General features: G+C 47.8%; 1 protein-coding gene across 1 annotated transcript in view; it reads right to left on the minus strand.

The window, feature by feature from the left end:
- Window positions 1–3,159: 3,159 nt before the first annotated feature.
- The window catches only part of LOC130120395 (coiled-coil domain-containing protein 138-like), a 47,843-nt gene continuing 38,882 nt past the window's right edge, over window positions 3,160–12,120 (minus strand). Inside the window, 2 exon segments of the mRNA XM_056288940.1 lie at window positions 3,160–3,292; window positions 4,271–4,409. Coding sequence (XP_056144915.1) covers window positions 3,160–3,292; window positions 4,271–4,409 — 272 coding nt within the window.

The following is a 12,120-nucleotide window of genomic DNA, read 5'->3' on the forward strand; positions in this document are numbered from 1 at the left end:
AGGCTTCAGATGCACCAAGTCCACCCGGAACTCTCGTTGCGCAACATACGAGAATGTCATCACAAAACCGGGCATCGTTTGTAAAAATAGCTGATGGCAAAACAAATAAAAATCGCTTAAATTCCAACAATCGCTCGGAGCCATCGTCGTCTACAACCCCTTTGTTAAGATGCAGCTGAATTCTTAAGATGCTGGGACGCCATTATCGTGCAGAACACCGTGACCGTCGGTCAGAAACATTTTCCAAAATAACCCTAAACTCTAATTTCCACAGTGGGGAGATGGGGGGGGGGTTTATTACGCATCGGTTTTTACACATCACCACTGTCAGATTTACAGCCATCTCGCTGCATAAACGCTGTATTTATAAATAATTGACCTGATGGAAATTATGTACATTTGGTGGTTGGCCATGTCGGAAGGCTGATTGACTTTATGGCTCTGGCAAACTGAAGCCGTTATTGTGCTCCCCCCCCCCCCCCCCGACAGCCCTCTGCAACAGGCCGAGGAGCACTTTAACGAGCACCACGGGCCAGGGTGGTGCAGGAGAGTCTTTATTTCTGCACCACCCTGGCCCCATATCTCAGAAACACCCACGGGGAAGGCCGGGCGAGGAGCACCGAGCGAAACCGCAGGCCGCTGAGCAGGAAACCTAATGGTTTTCATGAAGAGTACGTAAGTCGGGGCGACGGTTCCTGCCGTCGGAGAGGGTATTATGGCCCCCTTTTAATGCCCCATTAAATAGTTGCCATAGTGCTGCGCTGGGATCAGTTTGAAGGGAAGCAAATTTGTCATGAGGAGTTACAGCAGGCCCAGTGGAGACAGGGAGAAGAAGCATTCTCACCTCGCTGAGTCGAATACACAGCCCTGTGATGACGCTGCCCTGTGATGACGCAGCCCTGCCATCAGCCGGACACCGCCCACGTGTGTCTCCTTATACGATGAACAGTAGAATATGTTACACACAGTGAACACCCTTTACAACACATTCTGTTGTTTTTACACCATGCTAGTGTCGTGGATATGTTGTAGTGAATTCTGGGGGCAGCTGGGGAACCGACGCAGCCAGGGCGCGAACCCGAACTGCGCTAACCAGTCAACTAAGGCAGTGTTTCTCAACCGGGGGTCCGCGGACCCCTAGTGGTCCGTGGTGTAATTGCAAGGGGTCCGTGAAAATAAAATATCTTTTAAAAAAAAGACCCTATGACATTTGTAGAAATAGGATTATTTTACTCAAATGTGACTGAGACCTTTATCTACCTAAACTATAAAGGGTAACAGGACTTGTTTCTCTAATTACATCTGTTTCACAAGTGTCATTTATTGTATTTTAATAAGAGATCTCGCTCCCGTTTGCATTGTTAAAAGTTACTGCATAAAAATTATGTGTTGTTACATATATCTGAAAGTTACTGAATACATATTCTGTTTTGTTACATATATCTGAAAGTTACTGAATACATATTCTGTTTTGTTACATATATCTGAAAGTTACTGCATAAGAATTCTGTTTTGTTACATATATCTGAAAGTTACTGAATACATATTCTGTGTTGTTACATATATCTGAAAGTTCCTGCATAAGAATTCTGTTTTGTTAACTATATCTAAGTTACAACTGAAAGCTCTTATTTTTGCCCCAAAGAGTGAATAAATGCTATAATGCAATTTAAAATGCAGTTTCTACTGCTTCTATCAAATTGCAACCCCCCTCCCCCAAGATCAGGTGGAGGGGTCCTCAGGGTAGATCAAAAATACGCAGGGGGTCCAGGACCCCAAAAAGGTTGAGAACCACTGGATTAAGGGGTCCGATCCGTTAGCCAACCGGCTAGCGAGTCTACTCATTCATGGTGGTTACCATATTATGGCATTATATTATAATAATGATACTTATGATTACACACCTATACTGAATAAACCAATTTCACTCATTTCAAAGGAGGGACTCGGCTTTTTTCAGGCGCACATTATGTTTAAAGCCTTTAGTCAGCACACTAGGCCATTTCAGACAGCAGGACCTGAGGAACCAGCCCTGGCTAGAAAAACAAGCTCTCATCAATGGTCCTCCAGAAGTAACCCTATTACACATACTCCTGTCAAGAACCGTGCCATACCCGAGCCACTGCAAAGGGAAAAGGTACATTAACACTGCGCACAACTGGCCCACGTTGCATCCTTGCAAAAGCGAAGGACGAGTTGACGGAGGCAGAAAGACGGTCAGAGAGACGACTCGACGTCAGGCTCCTTCTCTCAGGACTCGTTCTGTACTCTACTGACGGACGAGGGCCAATGTGTCTGACATCATGTGTCCTAAAGGCAGGCTGTCACATGCAGTTTCACCATACGAACGAGATATGTTTACAATACACACAGAGGTAGAACAAGTGAATGGATGAGTGTGAGTTTATGTTCTGCACCCGCAACTATAAAGAGATATATAGATGTGTTAAGATAAAACTAATGGAAGGGGGGGGGAAGGGGCACCCCAACACATAACACATTAAAAAAAATATATATACAAGAGAAAGAGGACCACGGAGAGACAAAGAAGGAGGCCAGCAGCTAAAGAGGCCGAGAAACATTTAAGAAAAGAAGAAACGCAGCTGATTAATCCTTCCAGATGCTCAAATGGCCCCAAAAAGGCGATTGCATCCCTTGCAGGATTGTCTCAAGTATCCGTAACAAGACATGGCAGATCAAGTCCTCCAAATCTCCCCCCTCCCCCCCCCCCCATCAGCCAGCACTGTGCCCATACTGAGTCTATTACTCCATCCAGCCATCAATGTTCTGGAACAAACAAGACAAGTTTATACAAAACATATGAACTTCAGCAGCCCATACATGGCCGGGCCTTAAGTCGTGCAGCTCTTGTTTATTGCCGTTAAAGCGCTTCGCCGTCCAGCGCACCACACAACCACCGACACGCTCAAACACATCAAACCTTCACACAAGTTCTGGACCGAGTTTTACACCCATTTGTGAAAGAAACAGACTCGTGGCGGGAGGGGAAGCGATGCCGTGTTTTAAAAAAAGGACTTTCGATTGGGCAGAGAATTTTAGAAATGTAATTGGGTGGAGTAGGGTGAGTTGGAGCAGATGAGGCCGAGATGGGAAGAGGGCTGATTAAGATATGTCTGTAATGGAGGCAAAAAAATGGTGCTATCTAAGATCGAGCGGGACGGAGCCAAGGTTGAGGCAGAGGGAGGTGTGTGAGGGGTCGGTGGTACGGTGCAGCTCCTGCAGCTGGAGGTGGAGAGGGGACCGCTCAAACAGACGACGGTTCTATAATACTCTATATCATCTCGTCATCAGCCGCTTCTCCGGGCTCGGGTGGTGGTGGCAGCAAGCTAAGTAGGGCCCTCCAGACGTCCCTCTCCCCAGCAACGCCCTCCAGCTCCTCCTGGGGATCCCAAGGTGTTCCCAGGCCAGATTGGACATGTAGTCCCCCCAGCGAGCTCTGGGTCTACCCCGGGATCTCCTCCCAGTTGGACGTGCCTGGAAAACCTCCAAAGGAAGGTGCCCAGGAGGCATCCCAATCAGATGCCCCAACCACCTCAATGGGCTCCTTTCGACGTGAAGGAGCAGCGGCTCTACTCTCAGCTCCCTTCAGATGTCCCAGCTCCTCACCCTATCTCTAGGCTGAGTCCAGAACTCATTTCAGCCACTTGTATCCACGACCTGACCCTTCCGGTCACTACCCAAAGCTCATGACCACCATAGGTGAGGGTTGGAATGAAGATTGACTGGTAAACTGAGAGCTTTGCCCTCCGGCTCAGCTCCCTCTTCACCACAACGGTCCGGTACAACTTCCGCATTACTGCTGATGCTGCACCAATCCGCCTGTCAATCTCCCGCTCCATCCTACCCTCACTCGCCAACAAGACCCGAGATACTTGAACTCCTTCGCTTGAGGCCACAATTCATCCCCAGCCCGGGGGGAGCGATCCACCATTTTCCGGTAGAGGACCGTGGCCTCGGGCTTGGAGGTGCTGACTCTCATCCCGGCCATTTCACACTCAGCTGCAAACCGCCCCAGTGTGCGCTGGAGGTCACGTTCTGATGAAGCCAACAAAACCACATCATCTGCAGAGAGCCGAGATGAAATGCTGAGGTTCCCAAAACGGACACACTCCTCATCTTATTTACAATGAATATGAGGACCAAATGTGCACATGTTCAGATATTGTGTGTGTATTTTGGTCCTCATACTCATTGTAAATACTGTGTTGGTTCTTGCTCGGTGTGTGACATGTTAAGTGTGTGTGTGTACCTGATGTTGGAGAGTTTCTGGAGGAGAATGGAAAGCTTCTCAAGCAGTGGGGGCTCCAGATGAGGGCTCTTTAGGAGATGTGAGGCAGTGCGGAAGAACTCCTCACAACTACATGCCTCCAGCAAGGGAGCTAAAAAGCCTTCAAAGACACACACACACACACACACACACACACACACACACACACACACACACATACGCCACACACACAAACACTGCAATATGTCAGTCCACTTGTGTGTGTGTGTATGTGTATATATGTGTGTATATATATATATATATATATATATATATATATATATATATATATATATATATGAAATTCAAAACACCAATCTTTTTTAACTAATTTCAACTTTTTTCAAGTCCCAGAAAATATGTCATTTATTTTCAATGGTTTTCCTGACTTCATTCAACACACCCTTAGAGGAAAAGGTAGACAATCTCTAATAAATGGTGAGGCTGAACCTTGCAGACGAGGACACACACTGAAACACACTGAAACACACAGTGTGACCTCACTGAAACACACTGTGTGACCTCACTGAAACACACTAAAACACAGTGTGACCTCACTGAAACACACAGTGTGACCTAACCGGAACACACTGAAACAAAGTGTGACCTCACTGAAACACACTGTGTGCCCTCACTGAAACACACTGAAACACACTGTGTGACCTCACTGAAACACACAGTGTGACCTAACCGGAACACACTGAAACACAGTGTGACCTCACTGAAACACACTGTGTGCCCTCACTGAAACACACTGAAACACACTGTGTGACCTCACCGGAACACACTGAAACACACTGTGTGACCTCGCTGAAACACACTGTGTGCCCTCACTGAAACACACTGTGTGCCCTCACTGAAACACACTGTGTGCCCTCACTGAAACACACTGTGTGCCCTCACTGAAACACACTGAAACACAGTGTGACCTCACTGGAACACACTGTGTGCCCTCACTGAAACACACTGAAACACAGTGTGACCTCACTGGAACACACTGACACACACTGTGTGACCTCACTGAAACACACTGTGTGCCCTCACTGAAACACACTGAAACACAGTGTGACCTCACTGAAACACACTGTGTGCCCTCACTGAAACACACTGAAACACAGTGTGACCTCACTGAAACACACTGTGTGCCCTCACTGAAACACACTGTGTGCCCTCACTGAAACACACTGAAACACAGTGTGACCTCACTGAAACACACTGTGTGCCCTCACTGAAACACACTGAAACACAGTGTGACCTCACTGGAACACACTGAAACACACTGTGTGACCTCACTGAAACACACTGAAACACAGTGTGACCTCACTGGAACACACTGAAACACACTGTGTGACCTCACTGAAACACACTAAAACACAGTGTGACCTCACTGAAACACACTGTGTGACCTCACTGACACACACTGAAACACAGTGTGACCTCACTGGAACACACTGAAACACACTGTGTGACCTCACTGAAACACACTGTGTGCCCTCACTGAAACACACTGAAACACAGTGTGACCTCACTGAAACACACTGTGACCTCACTGGAACACACTAAAACAAAGTGTGACCTCACTGAACACACTGAAACACAGTGTGACCTCACTGGAACACACTGACACACACTGTGTGACCTCACTGAAACACACTGTGTGCCCTCACTGAAACACACTGAAACACAGTGTGACCTCACTGAAACACAGTGTGACTTCACTGAAACACACTAAAACACAGTGTGACCTCACTGAAACACACTGAAACACAGTGTGACCTCACTGGAACACACTGAAACACACTGTGTGCCGTCACTGAAACACACTGAAACACAGCGTGACCTCACTGGAACACACTGTGTGCCCTCACTGAAACACACTGAAACACAGTGTGACCTCACTGGAACACACTGTGTGCCCTCACTGAAACACACTGAAACACAGCGTGACCTCACTGGAACACACTGTGTGCCCTCACTGAAACACACTGAAACACAGTGTGACCTCACTGGAACACACTGAAACACACTGTGTGCCCTCACTGAAACACACTGAAACACAGTGTGACCTCACTGAAACACACTGAAACACAGTGTGACCTCACTGGAACACACTGAAACACACTGTGTGACCTCACTGGAACACACTGAAACACACTGTGTGACCTCACTGGAACACACTGAAACACACTGTGTGACTTCACTGAAACACACTGTGTGACCTCAACGGAACACACTACAATACAGAGTGACCTCACTGAAACACACTGTGTGCCCTCACTGAAACATACTGAAACACAGTGTGACCTCACTGGAACACACTGAAACACACTGTGTGACCTCACTGAAACACACTGTGTGCCCTCACTGAAACACACTGAAATACAGTGTTACCTCACTGAAACACACTGAAACACACTGTGTGCCCTCACTGAAACACACTGAAACACACTGTGTGACCTCACTGAAACACACTGAAACACAGTGTGACCTCACTGAAACACACTGAAACACACTGTGTGACCTCACTGAAACACACTGAAATACAGTGTGACCTCACTAAAACACACTGAAACACACTGTGTGACCTCACTGAAACACACTGAAATACAGTGTTACCTCACTGAAACACACTGAAACACACTGTGTGACCTCACCGAAACACACTGTGTGCCCTCACTGAAACACACTGTGTGACCTCACTGAAACACACTGAAACACAGTGTGACCTCACTGAAACACACTGTGTGCCCTCACTGAAACACACTGAAACACAGTGTGACCTCACTGAAACACAATGAAACACACTGTGTGACCTCAACGGAACACACTAAAACACACTGAAACACAGTGTGACCCCACTAAAACACACTGAAACACACTGTGTGACCTCACTGGAACACACTGAAACACACTGTGTGACCTCACTAAAACACACAAACACACTGAAACACACTGTGTGACCTCACTAAAACACACTGAAACACACTCTGTGACCTCACTGGAAAACACTTAAACACACTGTGTGACCTCACTGGAACACACTGAAACACACTGTGTGACCTCACTGGAAAACACTTAAACACACTGTGTGACCTCACTGGAAAACACTTAAACACACTGTTTGACCTCACTGGAATACACTGTGTGCCCTCACTGGAAAACACTGAAACACAATGTGTGACCTCACTGGAAAACACTGAAACACACTGTGTGACCTCACTGGAACAGACACACATGCTGCTCAACCTGACGCTGTGTTGATTCCATTTAAACAACCTTCCATACTGTCAGTTTCAACTTTGGCCTTCTCCCCATCCATCAGTAATCACACACACACACACACACACACACACACACACACACACACACACACACACACACACACACACACACACACACACACACGCACACACACAGGGGGGATGGAACAGGAAAGAGCAGCATGGATCAACACAGATGGGAGCTGCATGCTTTTTTTTTTGGTCAATAAAAAGCAAAAACAGACTTTGTGAAGTCCTGAAATAAGAAATAAGTCAGTTCCTAGTTAAGGCAAACATTTGTTTCAACTAAAGCTGCATTCCTGCTTAAAAAACAAAACAAAACAAGACAAAAAAACTCCGGACCTCCTTGGAGCACGGGTTATTATGATGGGGGTGCTGGATGTGAGTGGCAACGGGATGTAGCAGTTGTACTGGCATCTGTCTCCTTAATCACAACCGATCAATAGGTCTGGTCAATCATTCCCATTCATATCGCCATAGCGAAAAAAAAAACAACCCAAAAACTATCAAATGATAGAGATCAGATGGAGATCAGATTTTCTTGGTTAACCCACCAAATGACAAATCTCAGAGCTGCATTATTGACAGCATATACTTATAAAACAATCTAAGACTATGTGCGTTCCTTCATGTTCTACACCTGCTTCACCCAACGCAGAGCCACAGGACGGTCAGAATTGCACATGTTTGAACCGAAGACCACCACGAGAGTACCCCGTGGGAAGGCAGCGATGGAGAGAACAACCAGATCTACTGCATCCTAACCATCATTTCATCTTTATATGGGCTGCTCCTAGTCAACGTCTTACCAGCTTCACAGGCCCCAGCTCCTAGTAGACCCCAGAACCACAAACGTGTCTTTCATTTCAACTCATTTTCAGTTGGATTTTATCCGTACAAAAGACTCTGCCCAGTAACCCGGAGCATTTTCTATTTTGACATTTGTTTGAGTGAGAGAATGTAAGTTATTTAATAGTCAACATTTTAGACAATTGAAATTTACAGTCAAGAAAAGCTACAAAAATATCTGTGTATGCTTGTCAATTATAGTTTTTAGGGGAATCGGCCCTGTCCGGAGCTGCGGCCCCAGGAGGAAACACCGAGGGCGGTCTGACAGGACGCGGAAGCGGGGCAGGCTAAGCTAACTGCTAGCCCATGCAGACCGGCAGCTCCGACAACACCGGGGGCGGTCTGACAGGACGCGGAAGCGGGGCAGGCTAAGCTAACTGCTAGCCCATGCAGACCGGCAGCTCCGACAACACCGGGGGCGGTCTGACAGGACGCGGAAGCGGGGCAGGCTAAGCTAACTGCTAGCCCATGCAGACCGGCAGCTCCGACAACACCGGGGGCGGTCTGACAGGACACGGAAGCGGGGCAGGCTAAGCTAACTGCTAGCCCATGTGGACCGGCAGTTCCGACAACACCGGGGGCGGTCTGACAGGACACGGAAGCGAGGCAGGCTAAGCTAACTGCTAGCCCATGCAGACCGGCAGCTCCAACAACACCGGGGGCGGTCTGACAGGACACGGAAGCGGGGCAGGCTAAGCTAACTGCTAGCCCATGCAGACCGGCAGCTCCGACAACACCGGGGGCGCTCTGGCGGTGGCCCGGCCTGTGGCCTGGCGTTGACTGTGGTGTTTTGGTGTTGTCTTGTGGAGTGCGGGGAGGTGTGTCGAAGGTGTGTGGCTGGGAGAGCTGGCGTGTGATTGGCAGAGGGAGCTTGGTCTGCTATGTCTGGTGGGCCCGAGGACCACGGCCCTGACCGGCGCTGCACCCGTGGAGGAGACACCGAGGGCGGTCTGACAGGACGCGGAAGCGGGGCAGGCTAAGCTAACTGCTAGCCCATGCAGACCGGCAGTTCTGACAGTCATGCTGGCTGGTGTTAGCATGTGTGTTCTTGTAGTTTTTGGGATGTGTTTTTGTCTGGGGGAAACGCTGTTTTCTCCCCCAAATAAAGTGTTCCTGATTCCGACTTTGAAACAAACTGGAAATCAGAATCAGTCAAGAAGATTGCAATCGATGCATCTCTTGAAAAAACAAAGGCCTACATCTGGAGTTGTATGGGACTGGGGGGTGGACATGTGCTATACTGTGAGTGTTGGACAAGCCACATTTTTATCATTGTACAAATGATGAACTGTCTGAACCCTTCTTACAATCCTCAAACAAAGGAGACGCTAAACTATCAGCTAGCGGGAAAGATTCAGGGTAATTTAGGATATTCCAGAGGTTAAACAAATACATATAAAAATGACTCTGCTCCCACCGCTCCTGAAGAAGCTCTCCTCAGTCCACATTTGCAGAGCTGTCACAAGGCAAGACTGGAGACTTCATGACATTTCCGACTGTTGGACTCGGCTGGATTTCAGAGAAAGTCCAGGGACAAGCGGCAGAGAGAGTTCAGCACCGCAGCTCTCACGTCACAACTACAAGTGGGACCCCAGCAGGACCTGGGACCCCAGCGGGACCTGGGACTGCCTTGCTTAAGCTTCGACTCAGCAGCAACTCTCGGCTCTTCTGCTGTGACATTGGGTCAGTTCACCTGCGTGGCTTCGGCGACACACACTACATTACCCTGAAGGAGACGTGTAACGGCAGTGAGCTTGCATACGCAATATGTCAACTAGCATGTGAGCCAGGAGCAAGCCAATGTGTCCTAACGCAGGTCCTGAGCGGAGACCAGACTGGTCCAAATGTGCACATTGTCAAAGTCACACAGAAATCTCTACACTAGGATCGTGCAATGCAAATGAAAACTCAATCACCAATCAATCACTGGATGTTTGTGTTCAATATAACATGTCCAAAGACTACTTCAAAGACTTGGATGAGTGTTATTTACAAGTTCCTTTTCCACACTTTTCTAAACAATCCCAGGCAGAACCCCGACTGGTTTTTAAAATCTGCTAGATATCGCGCCATACGTGATGAGATTAATACAGATGGACAGCTATGCGCTAGTATATTCCTGGACTCTCCCAGGTACAGTTATGTCCCATATGAGACTTCACACAGTAGGGATCCAGCCAGAATGGTGCTCGTCCACCCTGACTCTAGGCCACAGGCGCCTCATTCCTTTGACTTGGAGTGGTGAGTGACGCATGAGGAAAGATGTGCAGACATGAACACAAGATCCTCATGCAAACAGTTTAGATAGCCATCAAGCACGACCATGAGACCTCGGGTAATGGTCTCCATCCATTATCCAAACCACTTATCCTGCTGTCAGGGTCACCGGGGATGCTGGGGCCTATCCCAGCAGTCACTGTTCGGAAACCATCAATGGTGCTGATAAAGGTGCTCAACAAATATATACATACATATATATATATATATATATATATATACATACTATATATAGCTGTATAAATGAGGAAACATGGTGGTAACAGGCTGAATTGGACAACAGAGCCTGGATCTGAAGCTGGTCAAGGTCAGTAAAATATGGTGTACGTGTGCATGTGTGTGTGTGTGTGTGTGTGTGTGTGTGTGTGTGTACAGAGGAGGGTAACTAGATGTGTGCAACTGGACCCGTAAATCTGCTGCGAGCAAAGTGTGCAGTGTACTGTGCCAGTTTTTTTTGTTTTTAAATTGGTGACCTTCAGGTGTCAACCCGTTTCCTCCTCCTCTCCCCTTTCTCCTCATTACTGCCCTATAAAACTAAGTAATCAGTAAGTCTTAACGAGACGCGCGGGCCTTTATACTCACTCACACACACACACACACACACACACACACACACAACCCCTATCGTCCCTGGCAACGAGCTGTGCTCCATATCCGCTTACGCAGGTTTAAATGACATGGCTCATAACCTTGCCAATCGCCTCGGTCCGGTATTAAAACTTACTGCAGCAGCCATTCTCTCCCCTCCGACTCTTCAAACGGTCTTTCTCCACCACGTCTCCTGGCCTGCTACGAGGGATCCAAAAGGGAGTGGCGAGGCTCCAAGATTCTGACAATAACCTTTAAGACCACAGCTCTGACCATCGCCGACGTCGGCGTTCGGCGCGTGATTGATGCCGCCGCAGGCGAGCCATTACTTCTCACATGTGGACTCCATCAGACTCACATGGTAGCAGATGCTGGCGTAAATCAGGGTAAATAGTGATGGTAAAGACAGCCTATAAATTTGCGCTACAGCGTGCACGTCAGCTAGCGAGGTTCTTCCAAGCAAAGTGATGGTACAATAAAAACGCAATTACAGTGTGCCATATTTACAGATAACCCCACAACCAGGATACAACACAATCTCACAGCAGCTGCACCGCGCCAGGCTGACAGCGGGGTTAGAAGGCTTTACATGTAGCATGTAAACATACACATCTGTTCATAGCAGCTATTTTTTCCTGAAAAGATTACAATATTTTTCACTTTTTGAAGGTCCCCCCCCCATTGTCTTTTCCCTGATGAGGTTTTGCCTGGCAGGGTTGTGCCTCGTCTGAGTCGAGACTCGCAGGAGGTGTTGTGCACCGTGTTGATTGTAGCTGTGATTGCTTAAGGCCTCTGAGACAAATGTGTAATTTTGGGCTATGCAAATAAACATGACTC

Source organism: Lampris incognitus, chromosome 11 (assembly GCF_029633865.1).
Source record: "Lampris incognitus isolate fLamInc1 chromosome 11, fLamInc1.hap2, whole genome shotgun sequence".
In the NCBI taxonomy this organism is placed as follows: domain Eukaryota; kingdom Metazoa; phylum Chordata; class Actinopteri; order Lampriformes; family Lampridae; genus Lampris; species Lampris incognitus.